The sequence below is a fragment of the Artibeus jamaicensis genome, unplaced genomic scaffold (assembly GCF_021234435.1).
Source record: "Artibeus jamaicensis isolate MK-2021 breed Jamaican fruit bat unplaced genomic scaffold, CSHL_Jam_final scaffold_584, whole genome shotgun sequence".
Classification (NCBI taxonomy): domain Eukaryota; kingdom Metazoa; phylum Chordata; class Mammalia; order Chiroptera; family Phyllostomidae; genus Artibeus; species Artibeus jamaicensis.
Window position 1 is genome coordinate 3,257,576 of NW_026522048.1, and position 19,666 is coordinate 3,277,241.

Here is a 19,666-nt window from a genome sequence, read left to right on the forward strand (position 1 = left end):
TCCCACAGAGCCGATAAAGAGAAACTTACTTTGCAGAGGAAACTAAAAACAACTGGCATGACTGTTAATCAGGTTATGGGAGTGCGAGTTTTGGAGTCTGAAAAAGAGTTGGAAGAATTAAAAAAGAGAAATCTTGACTTAGAAGATGACATATCATATATGAGGTAAGCTATTACATGAAAATGTGCTATCAGTTATAATGAAGGAAAGTGGTTGACCCATAGAAACTGACATAATAAACATGTTATTTTAAGCTTGGGTTCTGCTGATTGTCTTTTCTTGAGAGTTGAGACATTCTTGTTTCTTTGTATGTCATGTAACTTTGGATTATATTCTTGAGCTTTTGAATATTAAATGATGTAAATTTCTGGATCTTAAATTCTATGGAAAAATTGAGTTATTTTTGTTTTGGCAGGCAGTTGGCCTGGGTAGATTGAGACCCCAAGTTCCAACTTGGTGTCTGTAGACTGTGATTCCAATACCAGTTCTGTTTGAAAGCCTTTGCAGTGCTTTTGGGATCCGTCCTGCTCGCCTACCTCCCAGTTGACAGTCTTGCACGTGGTCTGTCTTCTCTCTGTTAGTGCGGCTCTCAGAGTCTTTGGTGTTCTGAATCGGATCAGATCCATGAGGGTGAGCCCAGAAGTTCATAAACAACTGTGTAGTTGTTTGAGCTTCTTCCTTCTTGTGATCTCCCTGATGCTCGTTATTTCCTTAGGGCTCCCCTTCAGGTCCTTGGAACCCAAACTGGCACTTTAGTACCTAGTGCATCCTGTGCACTTCAGCAGTTGTGCACGTCTGCAGCCCAGCAAACAATAGCAGGGCAGAAAGGGGGTGAGGGAAGGTAGGGGACTACGTCCACCCTGCTGCCTTACTGATCACAGCTTGCTACTAATTGGAGAAGATGATTTTCCTCCCTAAAAATTTAGCCACCTATGGATTCCCATTTCTGCCACCACTGTCTGGGGGGGGGGGGCAGAGACAGTGGGGTCTCTGCCACCACTGTCTGTGGGATTGCTTGAGGGTTGAGGCATGAAACATGAAAGAATAGATAGAAGAAAGAAAGAATGAGGGATATTTGTACTCCGTGCGAGAGCTTGATGGCATCCCTAGAGCTCTCTCCCTTAGTGCTGACACTCACTTCAAGCAATGTTGCATTCAAGCTGAGAATTAACAGAGGAAAAGAAGAGGTAAATTCACCACCTGTTTGCTGGTACTTCAAATTCTGGCATTTCATTCTAATCTGTAAACTGTTTACTTTTCAAAGTCCTCAAGCAGATGCTCCATGCACTGGTGAGAGAAAAGACTGGCTGAGTTTACTATATCCTGGACGCACAGACCTCGAGGTCATTTCTTCAGTAGAACCTTTGAGATTTTCTTCTTTTGCTGTTTCTTTCCAAGCTTTGTCTTCTGGTATAGTCATGATAAATGCAAAGAAAGATAAAATTATGTCCCAGCAACAGCAAATGAAAGTATTCATAATTTTCTATTTCACTCATATTTTTCAAGATGAACATAGATTAGGTTTACCTAATTTGTTTCTTCCCCTTAAGTGTTTACAAATCATCTGGTATCAGGTTAAATGATCTAAGTCTGGTACCTACCTATGACATTTGGATATGAGGATACTTACCATTCTTTTTATTCTGTTTTGTTTTCCTTCCTGTTATCTTCAAAGACTACCATTAGTGCTTGTTTATGAACATGCACTGTTGTGTGCGTATTAACGCAGGGCACATACAAAGCGGAACTCCTTTATAGGGACACTCAGGAGCTGCACGCTTACATACCTAGTGCTTCCCCTCTAAGCCATGGTTTCTTAAATCCTTCAGAATTTCGCTTGATAGAGAAGAAATTATTATTGAAGAATTCTTTTTTCTAAACATCTATTTATAGTTACTGTCTGGTCCTAGCAGTGGCTTCTTCCCTCTTTTTTCCCCCTTAGTCTAAATAGATATATTCAGAGCAAAAAACTAACAGAATGCTTCAATTCTCCTTTGCAGTTTTTACAAGAATCAAAATATTTTAGTTTTGAAATCTAATACTTTTAGAGGTTTAATTGTTCTTTTTTTCTTAATAATGCGATTCTGTGTTGTCTGAAGTAATGATAAGACTTTGAAAAGATATTAAACTCGTCTTCTTTCCCAGTGCAAGTGTAAATTTCCGAGTTTTATGAATGAAATCTAGATGTTAAAGGGAGGAAGGACATTCCAAAGAAGCAGAACCCTTGCAGAGATATAGAGGCAGGAGTGCATCTTTCATGTGTGGTAAGAATGGGTTTGTTTGCCTCAGTAAACTAGGCGAACTGGACCATTAGGCTGAGTAAATGTGGTTGTGCCAGCTTATGGAGGACCTGGTAGGGCACACAGGTGAGTGTAGACGTGAAGTAACAGATTGTTATCTGGCACCAGTAAGAGCCTTTGTAAATCCTTGTGTTTCTTGAGAAGCACATGGGTATTATGAAGTTATTATTTATGTTCTTAAAAGTGAGTAATTTAATTCAACTTTCATATATAATTTCATATAAACTGATACATGTTCTTTAAAGATGGTAATGTAATTCTAAAAATCAAGCAGCACTTTTTAACTCATAATTCAAAAAAGGCCTTCAATGAATCCTCTGCAGAGGATTCACTTCATAATGTAAATAGTCATGTCGGAAAATAGTCATAAACAAAATTTAATTTTCATAAAATGTGTGTTTTAGAATTTAAAATAAGTGTTAATAAATATAATATATATTTTCCTTCTTTCCTGTATTTTAATGTCATAAAACAATGAAAAGTTAACATTTGAATAGTAAGGAGCCTGTGGTTATTCTTTATAGGACCCACCAAGCTCTTCCTCGAGATTCTGTTATAGAAGATTTACGTTTACAAAATAGATACCTTCAAGAAAAACTCCATGCTTTAGAAAAACAGTCTTCAAAGGATACCTATTCCAGGACTTCAGTAAGTGTACCTTATTCTTTTTCATTTTTTTCACATTAAAGTTTAGAAGTAAAATCAGTTTTTACCTTTATCTGGCCAAAACGAGTAGATCCCTATTTTTAATATTAATGTAATAAATTAAACTTTTATTTTTAGTAGTTACTGATATATTTTAACTTCTTTAATTCTTCTTGTATAATAACAGTAAACTAAAAATTCTTACGTTTCACATAGAACTTCTCATAAATGCATAGAGAATTTAAATGTAGTTGATACGAGTTTGCTCTGGCAAGAATATGCAATTAGATAAAATAAGAAAATACATGATTGCATTATTTCCATCAAATATGTGATATGTTTATAGTTTTCTTTTTGAAGAATTATTAATGAAGAATTGTCTGTTTTATCTTACTTTACTCTTAGTGTTTACATGTTTGTTATTCTTTTTTCTTTTCTTTTCATGTTTCGTCTTTTTCTTCTGCTTCACGCAGAATGTGTTACATGACACAACTACGCTTTCTACCCTTCCTACCAGTGTTAATAAATGCGGGCACATTTTTCATAAAAAGAACACTTTACACAGGAACAAAAAAAAACCCCTAAGGGTGCTCAGAACTAAAAATGGGAAGGTAATAGATACCAATGACAACATATATCATGAGGAACCTAGAAATATTCTACAGTATTCCAATAACAAAGAAAAACACAAAGCAGAAGATATTGTAGATCCTCCTGAGCCAAATATATCTGAGGCAAGACCAAACAGTAAATCAAGTACATTTAGGCTAAATCATGGTAACTTGGCAGATTTTAACTCCACTTCTGAAAATGACCCACATCCTGAAATTGAGAAAATTGATCAAGACTATTGTGAAAATAAGCAGGAATATAAAATCAAGGAAGAGAATGGACTAGGCAAGAATGAGAAAGGAAAAGGACACATAGCTGAAGATGTAAGTCACGTCATGGACCCAGAAGAATCTCCCGGGGAGGACCAGGATTCTGCCACGGCTGCTGCTGCAGTGAAGGCACGTGCGGAGGAGGCTGCACAGGCAAACTCTGAGACTGATGTACCCGGCCAGCCGAGAAATGGCGGGCCCCAGGTTTGAGGATGTGGTAGTTCTTTCTTTGTTAGCTGAGCTTTCTTATAGCAAATAGTATAGATATATGCAAATGGAAACAAAAATTGAGCAGAATTTGTAAAAAATATTAACAATAAACTTTTCCTTACACCCTAGCATTTGCCTAGTTCTGACAAAATAAATGGTTATTCATTTCCTAATTCATTTTAATATTCCCTATTCTGACACTGGTGCTCACTTAAAATGATTAGATTAGATCGCAGAATAACAAAAAATAAGGCACTTTAGAGGTGTCTGTTTCACCTTAAAAATTTCTAATGTACCATGCTGTAAAATCTCACTTCAAGTACAATTTTATATGGTGAATAATATCAGGGAAATTTTGTTATGATGCTGTGTGACATTCTGACACACATAAGTTCCTTTAGTGGTTTTTTCCCTGTATTATAAAACTACCTTTTTATAATGATAAAAGTGAGCTTACTGCTATCTATGTTGTGTTAGACTCTGCCTACATTTAATATCCACAATATTTACCAGAGTATTATTTATAATTTACATGGGACACATGGGGAATAAGTAACATCTCTAGTGATCAAGATGATGCGGAACAGAATTTAAATGTAGTCCTAAAGGCCTGACTCTCCAGTTTATGAACTTCCTACGTACACACTACTTTGGGGCAGTCTGATTTATGTTACAGTACCGATAAAGACAAGTTCCCAATTGAGATCAAATAGCATTTTTTATCTTTATGCTCTCTACCCATTTCAGTCGCCTGCATCCTTAAAACATTGACCACAATCAAACGTTAAAATGTTAAGAGATGGTAAATGAAAGTTAATTCTTATTTAACTACTTTTTTCGGGTTCATAATGGTTCTTTTTTTTTTTCCCTCCTGGATAATAAGGAATTGTGAATTTGAAACTCTCCATTTTATAGAAAAAAGTAAATCAAGCACAGATTTCTCTTTCAAATAACCTGTAGTTTAGAATGAGAAGTAAAAATGAACATAAATAGCTCTAACTGGTGTAGCTCAGTGGATTGAGCGCAGGCCTGCCAACCAAAGGATCACGGTTCGATTCCTAGTCAGGGCACATGCCTGGGTTGCAGGCCAGTTCCCAGCAGGGGACGCATGAGAGGCAACCACACATTGATGTTTCTCTCCCTTTCTCCTTCCCTTCCCCTCTAAAGATAAATAAATAAAATCTTTAAAAAATGAACATAAATAACAACCCAAGGTGAATTCATGTCAAGAGAAATGCAGATACAATGTTACAAGGGCAGAGTGATTACTTTTGCTCCAGGAATTGAGGCACTTCTTTTTGTAGGTTCGTGGGTATTATTTGCTATGGCAACACACAGATTTGATGGCTGAAACAACATAGTTTTTTCCTCATAGTTCTAGAAGCCAGAAGTCTAAAACCAAGGCACCAGCAGGCTTGATTCCTCCCCTAGGCTGTGCGGGAAGTATCTGTCCCAGGCCTCTGTCATTGTCATCCGTTCCACGGCTGTCTTCTCCCTGTGCCTGCTCATTGTCTGTCTTTCTTCCATGGCTGAGCCCAGATTTCCTTTTCGTATAAGAACATCAGTCATTGAATTAGGAGCAACCCTAATGACCTTATTTTAACTCGATTATCTCTGAAAAGGCCCTGTCTCCAAATAAAGTCATTCTGGGGTATTGGGAGTTAGGACTGCAAAACACGGGATTTGGGAGTGGGTGCAATACAGTACAGTTTATAATGCATAACAACCGCACTTTATTTGGGGGCTAAAAAACACTCATATATGTGAACATTAAGTTATACTTACTTGACTTTGCTTTCAGTATTAATTAAAATATATTTTATTACCTTTTCTTCTTAAGTTTTACATTCTTATTTATTTTTGGTTATTTTCTACAGAGCTCTCCAATTTTCCCATATTCCTTTGGGGAAAAGTGTTCCATTTTAACATAGTGCTTCCTTATTCAATGTGTCTTACACAGTTTTTATTTATTAAATCTTAAAAATATTCCTAACTTTATTTTCCTGAAGACTTCAGAAGTAGAGTCAGATGATCGTTGGCAAAGAGAACAGGAGCTTCAGAAGGAAAACTTGAAGTTGTCATCTGAAAATATTGAATTAAAATTTCAGCTTGAGCAAGCAAATAAAGATTTGCCAAGATTGAAGGTAAATTTAATGTTGTCTATTATAGTTAAGAAATCTAATGCCAGAAAACCTTTTTTTCTCTATTTAGTTGTTATACTTGCTGTATTAGTTTATGAAGAAGTTAAAAACTCATATTCATAAAAATACTGTGGTAGTGTTATACTTTCTACATTTGTTCATTTAACAATTATCTGTTGAGAGCCTATTTTGTGTAAAGCACTCTCTAGATGCTAGGAAATAACAATGAAAAAAATTCTTGTACACATAGAGCTTACATTCTAGTGCGGAAGGCTGATAAACAAGTTAATATAAGGTATATCCGCTTATATTAAGAGCTAAGGAGAAAAAGTATGGTTGGTGGAAAGGGGGCATGTGTGTTAGGTGAGAGAGTATAAGGAATTGCTACTTAAAATACAGTAGTAAGGGAAAGGCATCCTTAATACAATGATTTTTTAAATTACTTTACTGCTGTTCAGTTATAGTTGTCTGCATTTTTTCCCCAGCACTCCCCCACACCCCAGCCAAACCCACCTCCCTCCCTTGCTTCTACCCTCCCCCTTGGTTTTGTCCATGTGTCCTTTTTTTTTAGTATATTTTATTAATTATGCCATTACAGTTGTTCTATTCCCCCTTTCATTCCCCTCTACCCTGCACACCTCCTCCCCCACCATTCCCCCCCTTTAGTTTATGACCGCGTGTCTCAAGTTCTTTAGATTCTGTATTTCCCATACTATTCTTGCCCTCCCCCCTATCGATTTTCTACCTACCATCTATGCTACTTATTTTCAGTACCTTCTCCCCCCTTCTCCTCCTCCCACTCCCCTGTTGCTAACCGTCCATGTGATCTTCATTTCTATGGTTCTGCTCCTGACCTAGCTGTCCTCTTAGTTTGCTTTTGTTTTAGGTGTGGTTGTTAATAACTGTAAGTTTGCTGTCCTCTCACTGTTCATCTTTTTTATCTTCTTTTTCTTAGGTAAGTCCCTTTAACATTTCATATAATAAGGGCTTGGTGATGATGAACTCCTTGAATTTGATCTTATCTGAGAAGCACTTTATCTGTCCTTTCATTCTAAATGAAAGCTTTGCTGGATAGAGCAATCTTGGATGTAGGTCTTTGGATTTCATGACTTGGAATACTTCTTTCCAGCCCCTTCTTGTCTGTAAGGTCTCTTTTGAGAAATCCGCTGAAAGTCTGATGGGCACTCCTTTGTAGGTGACTGTCCCTTTATCTCCTGCTGCTTCTAGGATTCTCTCCTTCATTTTAATCTTGGCTAATGTAATGATGATGTGCCTTGGTGTGTTCCTTCTTGGGTCCAACTTCTTTGGGACTCTCTGAGCTTCCTGGATTTCTTGGAAGTCTATTTCCTTTGCCAGATTGGGGAAGTTCTCCTTTATTATTTGTTCAAATAATTTGTTCACTTGTTGCTGTTCCTCTTCCCTTTCTGGTACCCCTACGGTTCGGATGTTGGAACGTTTAAAGATGTCCTGACCGTTCCTAAGCCTCTCTTCATTTTTTTGAATTCTTGTTTCTTCATCCTTTTCTGTTTGGTCATTTTTTTCCTCCTTCTGGTCCACTCCTTTGATTTGAGTCCCAGTTTCCTTTCCATTACTATTGGTTTCCTGTGTATTTCCCTTCATTTCAGTTAGTTTAGCCTCCATTTGTTCCTCTAATTTGTGACTAAAATCAACCAGTTCTGTGAGCATCCTGATCACCAGTGTTTTGAACTGTGCATCTGAAACTTTGGCTATTTCTTCATCGCTTAGATTTATCAGCTCTGGGGCTCTGAGTTGTTCTTGACCCATGTTTTGATCTGTTTGTGCTGGTTTGGCTGAAGGGTTTGTTGTTGTCAGACTTCCGTGTAGTTCAATTTTCTGTGATTTGGCTGCATTTTTGTTAATAAAACTTTGTTGTTTTTAAACTTGGTTGTGTGAGAAGGCGAAGTGCTTCCACCTACGCCTCCATCTTGGTTGAAGTCCCCATGTGTTCTTTATAGTTGTTCCTGAAAACCCTTCCCCAAATTGTCCCCTCCCCGTCCCCTCTGGCTATTATTAGATTTTTCTTAATTTCAATGTCTCTGGTTATGTTTTGTTTGCTTCTTTCTTTGTTGATTATGTTCCAGTTAAAGGTGAGATCATACGGTATTTGTCCCTCACCACCTGGCTTATTTCACTTAGCAAATGTCTCCAGTTCCATCCATGCTGTAACAAAGGGTAGGAGCTCCTTCTTTCTCTCTGCTGCATAGACTTCCATTGTATAAATGTACCATAGTTTTTTGATCCACTAATTTGCTGATGGGCACCTAGGTTGCTTCCAGCACTTGGCTATTGTAAATTGTGCTGCTATGAACATTGGGGTGCATGGATTCTTTTGGACTGGTGTTTCAGGGCTCTTAGGATATAATCCTAGCAGTGGAATTGCTGGGTCAAAAGGCAGTTCTATTTTTAGCTTCTGAGGAAATTCCATACTGTTTCCCACAGTGGCTGCACCAGTCTGCATTCCCACCAGCAGTGCACTAGGGTTCCATTTTCTCCACATCCTCCCCAACACTTGTTTATGATGGCCATTCTGACTGGTGTAAAGTCGTATCTCACTGTGGTTTTAATTTGTATCTTTTTGATGTCCAGTGATGCTGAACATCTTTTCATATGTCTCTGGGCCCTCTGCATGTCCTCCTTGGAGAAGTGTCTGTTCAAGCCTTTGGCCCATTTTTGAATTGGGTTTTTTGTCTTCCTGGAGTAGAGTCCTGTGAGTTCTTTATACATTTTGGAGACCAGACCCTTGTCTGAGGTATCATTTTAGCAGAGATCTAGGGGACAGATAGGGAAGTAAGTCCTGCTAATACTGGAAAAATTTCTAAACAACAGAAATACTAAGTTCAAATATTCTGAGGTAAGAGGATTGTTGGTGTATTTCATTAACAGTTGTTACACTTTAAAATATTAGGATAGCTTTAAAACAATAAAGGCTTTAAATTAAATATATTAGGATAATTTTCTCCTTTAGAAATTTCATTTATTTTGATGTTTGTAAAAAGTTTATCTTTGATTTTCCATATCTTATCCTGTTAATGGGAATCTTTTTTCTTGCCTGGTTAATTTTTCAATATTTTTTAACCTAGATCATTACCAATCTGTTAATTCCATGACTAATCATATAGTTAAACTATTTTCTGCTTCTCCTTTTGATTTTTGCACTGTTAGAGCCAGTGTTACAAGTTCAGTTGTCTCTTTCTTCATACCATAAGGATCTACATAATATAATTTATGGGATAGTCAAAACCAGAGTCCTAAACTCAAATTTGTACTTTACATTAAGGCAAAAATGTGGAAAATGTTTATTGAAATTAATATACAAAATACTCTTTATATATGCGGTATGTCTGAAAAACACCTATCCATTGTTAATATAACGAGAATGCTTTGCATGACATCAGTGTAACCTGACAGTCAAAGAGAGTGGACTGGAATGTGCATGTGTGAACAAGGACTACCTCACTGTACTAGTCAGTGAGGGTGGTAGATGCCATTGAGTGAGCATGTGTACTGTGTGGCTGTCACATTCAAAATGAGTGAGTGAGTAGCACAATGAATCTGCATCAAATTTTGCATTAAGCATGAACATTCCTCTGAGGAAAGTATTCAGATGACTCAGAAGGCCACAGCCATGGGCAGCTGGTGATGGGCAGCTTTATTATACCACGCCCATTCATGCATCATGTCTCCTGCAGAGCTTTTGGCAAAACATCACATCACCCAGGTGATTCAGCCCCCTACAGTCCAGATTTGGTGCCCTGTGAATTCTGGCTTTTCCCGTAACTAAAATCATCTTTGAAAGGGAAGAGATTTCAGACCATTGATTAGATTCAAGAAAATACGATGGGGCAGCTGGTGGCAATTGGGAAAACCGTGTGAGGTCGTAAGGTGCCTATTTTGAAGGGGACTGAGGTGTCATTGTGTTGTGTACAATGTTTCTTGTATCTTGCACCTTTTTCAATAAATGTCTCTGTTTTTTATATTACATGGCTGGATACCTTCTGGACCTCATACTTTAATTCGACATCTGTCTTCATTTAAAATCCTCCTTGTTTAGCCCTGGCTGGTGTGGCTCAGTGGACTGAGGGCCAGCCTGCAAACTGAAAGGTCACTGCCTCAATTCCCAGTCAGGGCACATGCCTGGGTTGTGGCCAGGTCCCCAGTAGTGGGCGCATGAAAGGCAACCACACATTGATGTTTCTCTCCTACTCCTCCCTCCCTTCCCCTCTATCTAAAAATAAATAAAATCTTTTAAAATTTTTTCTTGTTTAGTTTGGCCATCCAGTTACAGAGATTGCTAGTTCACATGAATTATCTTTTCTTTCCAGTGACTACAGCTATGTTACATGTTTGCTTTAATCTTACAGAATCAAGTAAGAGATTTGAAGGAAATGTGTGAGTTTCTTAAAAAAGAAAAAGCAGAACTTGAGCGGAAGCTTGGCCACGTTAGAGGGGTGAGTATGAGAGAATATGCCATATATTTGTTCTGGTTCAGAAGTGATAAGCAGGAAATAAAAAAGTAAGTTTGGGTATGTCATAACAGTAGTGATATACCTTTACTAACTAGTGCCTACAGATTCAGTGTTTATTCTACTATGTCCACAATGTAAAACATTATACAGCTTTTCTTTGTGTTTCGAGTTAATGTATTTTATTATCTGTCACGCTTACATGCATTTTATTCTACTTGTACTCCACATCACCTCTTTTTGTTGTTGTTGTTGCATATCCCTCCACACCCTGACAGCATTTAACTTCCAGGGATCATCTTTCTGTTGATTGAGGTAACTACTAAGTGCTCTTTGGTCCAGTTCTAACATTTTGTAATTATTTTACAATGTCCATGACAACTCTTTAATATAATGCTCTGTATATATATTTTTTGTATTTTTGTATATTCTTTCCATGTATTTTGTGTTTACTTTTTTTACAGTGAGTAAATGTTGCTTATGAGTTCAAGGCCAAATGTTAAAGCACAACAGGAAGCAATCATAATGGACAAAAAAATTTTCAAGTAACAATATTAAGTAATGTTGGATTTGGCAAAAATAAGGATACAATTAGAAAAGTATTCAGGACAACTATCTGGTTGAGTGTTAGCAACATTCATTTTATAAATAAAAATCTATTTGTTAAAGTTTTTTTAATCTAATTATGAAAGTGTACAGTATTAAAATTATCAAAAAGTTTATATTTTAGGGTTATTCACTGCAGTGTGAATACTGACTAAAATGCTAAAAAAGCAAGATTATTGTATTCAGCTATTAAAAAACTTTATATTATAAAAAGTTAAACGTGTTAATTGCTGACCCATGTCTTTCGATAACTTCGTACTATGTTTCTTTTCAGACATATCTTCTACTTATATTGGAGGGAAACTGAATTTCTAATCAATGGCTATTCTATCTTTTTTTTTTAATCCTCATCCGAGGACATTTTTTCATTGCTTTGAGAGAAAGGAAGGGAAAACAAACATCAAGTGTAGAGTATTTAAGCTATTACTTAACAAATACTCGACTTTAGGAGTATCAAATTATGTGAATCTTGACTTTCTTGTGTGCAAAGTGAGAATTAATATAGAGGGTTAATATAATGGTAAATTTAAGTAATACAAGTTTTGGCTGCAAACGTTAGGAATCAATAATGTGAGTATAATAATGAGCCTGTTGTTATTGATACTTTATAATAGCTTTCTAAAATATTTTATCTAGCCCTGGCTGGTGTAACTCAGTGGATTAGGCATGGACCTGCAAACTAAAAGGTTGCTAATTTGATTCCCAGTCAGGACACATGCCTGGGTTGTGGGCCAGGTCCCCATATGGGGGCACATGAGAGGCAACCACACATTGATGTTTCTCTCCCTCTCTTCCTCCCTCCCTTCCAGTCTCTCTAAAAATAAATAAAATCTCTTAAAATATTTGATTTAATTAAAAGTTAATATATTCTTTTATAGTCTGGTAGAAGTGGGAAGACAATCCCAGAACTGGAGAAAACCATTGGTTTAATGAAAAAAGTAGTTGAAAAAGTCCAAAGAGAAAATGAACAGTTGAAAAAAGCATCGGGAATATTGACCAGTGAAAAAATGGCTAATCTTGAGCTGGAAAATGAAAAGTTGAAGGTAATTATTTTAAATATGTTTATTTACATGGAATATTCCACTGTTACAATTGTTATTAACCATTTAGGAAAATTTAAAATATACTGCAACTATGAAAAATGGCTTTAATGGCTGCAGTAGATATTTTACATATACAGAAAAAATTTATTGGAAACAAGACTAGGAATGGTTAGAGTAATCCTACTTGGCCATTTTGTTATTTCAAGACCAGGGGTTCTTATCTGGCAGCATTAAATAATTACCTTATCTATTTTCAAAAATACAGATCCCTAAGCCCCCATCCTGAGATTATTAGATCCCTCTTGGGCAGGTTCTACCACAGGTGTCGTGATTTAAACTTGTTTTCTCAAGTTGTCCATTCATTCTCATGTGTAGCCAAACTTAGGAAGCTGTGCTATAGGCGACCAGTATTAGATGGGAGACTGTAATTCTAATTATATCAAATATGTTCTCTACAACTACTTTGAATTAAGCTTTAGAAGTTGACAAGATCACCTCTTATTTTATTTAATTGTTTAGATAATGTACAGTGTTTTTATTGCTAGGCTGAACTAGAAAAACTTAAAGTACATCTTGGACGACAGTTGAGCATGCAGTATGAATCCAAGACCAAAGGCACAGAGAAGATTGTTGCTGAAAATGAACGGCTTCGTAAAGAACTTAAAAAAGTACAACTTTCATTACTTTTTATAATATATCTAGGAATTAATACAACTTGGAAAAATGGAATGAAAAAGTTGATAAACATGTTATTCAAAGCAGTTATTAAGACTTTTAGGAATTATGTTTATTCCAGCCACTTTTTCAGAATGGGAAACACTGAAAATAAAAAATTAATCATTTAAGAGGCAGTGTAATATAATATAGAAGCTACATGGCTGGGATTTAAATCCAAGTTCAGTCATTTATTAGCCATGGTAACTAGGCGAAGCTACTAACCTCTCTCTCTCCCCATTTTCCTCATTTATAAACTTGGGAATAATTAGTGAATTAGTGCATCTGTCTCACAGAGCTGCTGTAGGGTTTAAGTGAGTTAGTATTTGTACACATGACAGAACAATGCCGGCTGTGCAATAAGGAGTGTATGAAACAGTTTTGTTAAATGAACAGTAAGATTCCTTTCTAAGTAGCAAAATATATCCCTTGTCCAGGCAAGTAGGTATTATTATTTTTATGGATGATCCAGTGAATAAATTAAAATTAGTATTTTTAAACTAGTTACCTGAATGTACTCTGAGGCCGGAGTTATACTGTGCTTTGAATGTAGACGATTATTAGTGAGAATAATCTGTGGTAGGTATACATAGTTTTTGCTTATAGGTGGGTCTCTCAAGTATAGAGAATCAAAACACAACATCTTTTAAATGTGTAAAGACAGTCCTGGCTGGTGTACCTCAGTGGATTGAGTGAGGGCCTGCAAACCAAAGAGTCGCCAGTTCAATTCCTAGTCAGGGCATATGCCTGGGTTATGAGCCAGGTCTCCAGTAGGGAGGGCATGAGAGGCAACCACACACTGATATTTCTCTCCCTTTCCCTTCCTCTCTGTCTAAAAATAAATAAGTCTTTTAAAAAAGTTTTAAATGTGTAAAGTCATAAACTATCTATTATTCTGTAAATATTATAGACAAAGATGACAGACTTAAAATAACCAAATATGACAAATTTAAAGAAATGACCAGAATAAAATACTTGTAAATATATTTTTCTAACCTCATTTAAATGATCTGTTGTTCTAATTATTATGATTATATTGCTGTTTTAGAGTAAAATATTGGATTTCTACTGGAATTTTAGTTAGCATTTGAACTCCAGATTATTTTAAATTTCTAACTTATAATAAAAAAATGAATATATTGCATCTGTGACAACAGTACTACGTTTTTCCATAATATACTAATTAGCTTTTGATGATAGGAAACTGAAGCTGCAGAGAAGTTGCGGATAGCCAAGAATAATTTAGAGATACTGAATGAGAAGATGGCAGTTCAGCTGGAAGAGACTGGGAAGCGATTACAGCTGGCGGAAAGCAGAGGCCCGCAGCTCGCAGGGGCTGACAGCAAGAGCTGGAAATCCATTGTGGTTACAAGGTAGGACCAAGTAGTTCACAACTTGCGTGAAGTTTAATCAGTTGTAATTCTGCCATTATTGTTTTAAAAGAACATGATGCTATTCCTATTAACTTACTTCTTTCCTGATGAACAGCAGTTTGTTTTAACATGATGCTTACTCTTTTTTTGTCCTAAAGTATTTTTTCGCCAAAGTGTCTTGCTCTTCTTTCAAGTATTGAACTAATTTGGGAGGCAGGGCATGGGACAGAGCAGGGCATGGAGCTGGGTGTCGGAGCTGGATGGACATTATGAAGCTGCTCTCAGCCATGAGCCTCAACTGATGCTGCCCAGCTTCTCCTGGGCACGGCTTTGTCCAGCTACACCTCATCTTTTTCACTGTGCTCATTTTCTACCTCAAGTATAAGCCAGGCACAGTTGAGCTGTTTTGTTTCCACCTGTTGCTCACTGGATCTGGGCTGGGCTGTAACCCCAACAGATGAATTCAGCAACAGCTGCAGTGTCTTACTGGCCTCCACTTTCTGACACTTGCTTTTCTCCCACTTCGTGAACCTTTTCTACAAGTATATGTGATTCCTGACTATCAAAGTTTGTGGTTTTGAAAGAGGTGATGGGAATTCGCAAGTACATGTTCATATGTTCATTGCTACTCTCACCACAGTGCTTCATCATGACTCTGATGAGTCAGTAAAAAGGCTTTGTTCTCATTCTCATTTCCAACTGTAAGCAGCTACTTAAAAATAGTATACAAGCCAGAGACCAATGAAATCCTGCCCGTGTTCTTTCCCATTATAATCATCCTGTATTACATTGTATTCTTTGCATCTTCTGGACCCGTTTCAAAGGCAAACTCCTCTTTACCTTGCCATATTCACAGAGTTTTCTATGCCCATGCGTCCCCAGCTCCCCTTTTAGTGTCTACGTGCTATTTAGAATGGACATGATGGGGGGGTGGCAGTCACCATTACTACCACTGGGATGGGAGCCTTAGCACTGTGAGGCTACAGCACGTCCGGTAGTGGACATGCTGCACTGTACTTGGCCTTGACAACCAAGGATAAGGACAGAAGAGGAAGATTACACAGGTAATTGGAGAGCAGCCCACATAACCAGGCAGTCTGGGTGGAGGGTCCTTGGTTCCAGTCCTAATATACATGAGGAATTCCTCATGTTAGCCCTCTCTTAGTTCTGTCCAAGGGCTCCTGTAGGGGTTAAATGAAATGATGCGTGATGGTGTAAAGGGAAGAAGGCGTTTCTTTTGCCTGCTTGGGCCCCAGCTGATCTCACAACCAGTAACACTCTCAGTTGATTTCTTGGTTCTCCATTTTTTTTTCAGTAATAACATGGCCTCAAAGAATTTTGAGTTACTTTAAGATGCTTTCATTCAGCAGATATATACTCAGTACTTGCTGCATGTCAGACTCTGCTTTATGTTTTTGTAAAAGGCCTACTTTGCCTAGTTTCCTTCAGACAGCCAAGTAGTTTCCATGAAAAAATACATAATTTCGCTGTGACCATGATTAAATTACATTGTTTTTCTGTGAGCTCAAGTTTTTGTGCCTATGGAAATGATAATTTCTGTCTTTCCTTTTCTGAAAACGGCTCTGTAAGCCTGCAGAAAAGAGCATGGTGAAAAGGGTTTACAAAGTTTATAAGCACTTGAGACAGGTGATATTATTTAGTTGAAGATGACTTTGTCTTTTAGATTATTTATATGTGTTTAATCTGAGAACTGTACAGGTAACTAAGCATATAGTAGGCCTTCCATCAATTCTCCTGAAAAATAAATGTAAGTCCTAGTAGAATCCACTTGGTCAAGAGAAGACTCATTCTAATCCTTGGGCTCCACATACACCAAAAAATTGCTGAGGTCTGTAGCTGGGATTCATATCAGCCCTTAAAGTGCCTGCCGAGACAGGCCCAGGTGATGCAGAACTTTTTGAGACTGGGGGAATCAGAGAAAGTCTTTCTGGTGGCGTTTGAGCAGGGAATTGAATGAAATGAAGGAGTGGCTTCTGATACTTCACCACTTGGGTTGATAGTCGTTGTTAAGTTAAGAACATTGCCTTCTAATCTGACTTTCTAAGATTTATCAAAAGCTTTTTGAATGCATTAAGGTAATTTTCCTTCCTTGTACTATCTTGACCTGATTCCATTTCCAAAAGGTTCCTTCTTTTCGCTGGAACCTTATGAGAACCTTTTGCTTGAATATTATGAGTATGGTTTCCCTTAAAGTGTTATGATGTGCTTGTAAAACCATTTTGGCTCAATGTTTTAAAAATTTCTATTGAAATCTAGATTTTTTGAACTATTAATCATTTCTTTAAAGGTTACAAATCTGTTCAGATTTTTACAAGCTTCACCCCTCCCTATCATAAGTCCTTTCTCTCACCCCCACTGTTGTTCATTCTCTTTCTTCTCCCAGCGGTGCCTTTTTAGTTTTGTTTTAGCCGGATACTTCCTTTTTTAAATCTGTGTGTGTGTGTGTGTGTGTGTGTGTCTGTGAAATGGTTTAATTTATGATTTTTTACTATATTCCTGAGGATATCCAGTAATACAGAATCTGATACTCTGATGAATTTTACTTTCAACTTTTTTTTTTTGCAACTGAAAAAGGGATTTTAATATTTTATAGTTTAGGTTCCACCCTTGTTCTTACTTGGGAAGCACGTAAATCCTTTTTAATTGGCCCCTCTGTTAGTTGGGGATACTTAGTCCTTGCTGTCATCTAATGCTAAATAAATAAGTAGCAAAAGATTTGACTAACAGAAACAGCGTAATAAGATATTCTTTGTTATTTTTAGTGCAATAATTTGAACTGACTGAAGTCAATGAGATGAATCATTTTAAACATCTACACCAGTTATTTTTCTTTATTCTTTTAGAATGTATGAAACCAAATTGAAAGAATTGGAAACTGATATTGCCAAAAAAACCCAAAGTCTTACTGATCTTAAACAACTTGTAAGACAAGCAACAGAGCGGGAACAAAAAATTAAGAAATACACCGAAGGCCTTGAGCAACAGGCGAGTAATGTAACTTTTATTTACATGATAAAATAATGTATTATATCTCAAGCTATTCCTTCATATTGTCTTATACAGGTAAAAATGAACTCTAATTCTTACCCTGGGCAGCCCCTCTAAGTGAATGACACCGCCATTCGCCGATTTGTTTAAGTCAAAATCCTGGGATCATCAAGTCCTTTTTTTTCTCTCACGCCCTACACCTTTTTCATTAAGTCACGTCAGCTCAGTTTTCAAAATCTGTCCTAAATCTGGTAATGCCTCAGCACTTCCAATACTGCCAGTCCAGTGCAGTATTGTGTTCTGTCTCACCTGCACTATTGCAGTAATCTCCTAACTGGTCTCCCTGCTCCCAGTCTTACCTTCTCGCTATCACTGATCTATTCTCCACATAGTTTCCAAGTAATCCTTAAAGCAAATCATAGCAGCCCCACCTTATAGTCTTCTAATAGTTCCACATTACCTGCGATACAATTGTAAAGTTCTTTTCATAGCCTAAGGACCTACATAGTCTGGCATCTTGTTTCCTCCCAAACCTCATCTTTACTTTCCCTTCATTCAGTGTTCTAGCCACACTGACCTTCAGTCCTTGGAACAAATCAAATTCATTCAAGCTTCAGGGCCTTGCACTTGCTTCCCTTCTTTAATATTACTTACCCACTCTATTTCTCTGTTTCAGTGCAGGTGCTTTAGACCTTCCCTCAGCCTGTGGCACCTTCCATCTCTGTCCTGTCCCCCTGGGTTGTTTTTTTTGATAGCCCCTCCTTCCACGTGGCACCGTCATCACATCCCAGCACATCACACCATATCCTCATTGGTTGCTTTTCCTCACTAAAGATGGAAGGGCCATGGGAACACGCACAAAGGGATTTTGCCTGCATTTTTCACATCTGTCTTTTATGCCTAGAATGATGCTTAGCGTATAATAGTTAATAATTATTGAGCGAATAGTGAACAGAAGATGATGGATGCATGCTCATGTGCTTTTGAAAACCCAACTTTTAATATTATGTATTATTGAAAATGTATCTTTATAAAATCTCATTATCTTCATGTTAAACTTTGTCTTTTAACTTTTCATTGTGTCCAAAGATTGAGATTCTCAAACATGTCCCTGAGGGTGCTGAGACAGAGCCAGGCCTTCAACGGGAGCTTCAGGTTCTTAGGTACATTCTCTCTTCCTGTGATGGCGTTTTTTCTTCTTTATTATCTTTTAATATAAGCAGGTTTACTGTCTCTAGAGAGGTAAGATATTTCAGCCTAGCTACCTAAAAGGCTTACGAGCCTTATTTTATCCTTCTAATTCCAATCTTTCTATCTTTTACATAACAAATGCTAAAAAAAAAACAGTAAACCAGATCCTAATACAGGTTACCAAGTTTTTAATGTGTTTTTTTACACTTTCTTAGTAGCATAAAATGTATTAAACCTTAACTTTCCAGAGACAAATATTAACAAAAGAGGGAAAAACCCCTTTACTTCCAGGGTTCTGTAGCCTACCCTCGTGAGGTTCATCCAGTGGGAAAACTACTCTGAAAAATGACATCAGGTTCAGTTTTAAGAAAAACATGAAGAATTTTTATCCCATAATCTATCTCTCTTTGAGAATGGTAACATTGCAGCAAAGTAAATCGATGCCTTTATGAATATTAGAGACTCCTAAACACTGTACCTTCATAGTTTATAGGAAATGCCCATATATTTTGTGGAGCAATGTTTTTGTTTTGTTTTGCTTTAATAACATTGTCGTTATGCTCTAGATTAGCTAATAATCAGCTGGAAAAAGAAAAAGCAGAATTAATCCATCAGATAGAAACACAGAAAGACCAAAGTGGAGCTGAGAGCACCATGCCTGGTAAGGTATCTTATAACATTTTAGGTAACCCAAGTTGTTTAATTAGAATTTGCCTTGTTTGTTGGTCGCAAATTTCTGATAATAGTCTTCCTATGAAGTCAAATCACCAATATAAGTTTTTGGAGCTGTCTCTTCCTCCACGCAATATTATTATTACCATCAAGCCCTTTGCAGTACTCAGTGTTTTTCTCCTTGAGTTGTAGATGGGTGTTCACTGATTTAATCAGGATGCACTGCTAAGCAAGGAATACTAGGTTACTTTGTTGCTTCCGGCTTTTAAGTATGGTCCCTTTTAGACCTTCTACATTTTATTTTGGATGTTTTTGTAACCTTGTTAATTTAAAACTACATAAACAAGTGAAATATCTTTTTAAAAAGTAAAAGAATGTCTATCCTTTATCCCCTTCC

At 37.0% G+C, this 19,666-nt stretch overlaps 1 protein-coding gene across 4 annotated transcripts in view; it reads left to right on the top strand.

Moving 5' to 3' along the window:
* The window catches only part of CEP290 (centrosomal protein 290), a 98,296-nt gene that overhangs the window by 72,489 nt on the left and 6,141 nt on the right, over window positions 1-19,666 (top strand). For all 4 annotated transcript variants that reach the window (XM_053658779.1, XM_053658777.1, XM_053658778.1 and 1 more), the window contains exons 42-51: window positions 9-164; window positions 2,825-2,948; window positions 6,046-6,180; window positions 10,560-10,646; window positions 12,146-12,310; window positions 12,856-12,978; window positions 14,225-14,397; window positions 17,262-17,403; window positions 18,496-18,569; window positions 19,164-19,258. In XM_053658779.1, the coding sequence (XP_053514754.1) occupies window positions 9-164; window positions 2,825-2,948; window positions 6,046-6,180; window positions 10,560-10,646; window positions 12,146-12,310; window positions 12,856-12,978; window positions 14,225-14,397; window positions 17,262-17,403; window positions 18,496-18,569; window positions 19,164-19,258 (1,274 nt within the window). The remainder of the gene's footprint in view (window positions 1-8; window positions 165-2,824; window positions 2,949-6,045; window positions 6,181-10,559; window positions 10,647-12,145; window positions 12,311-12,855; window positions 12,979-14,224; window positions 14,398-17,261; window positions 17,404-18,495; window positions 18,570-19,163; window positions 19,259-19,666) is intronic.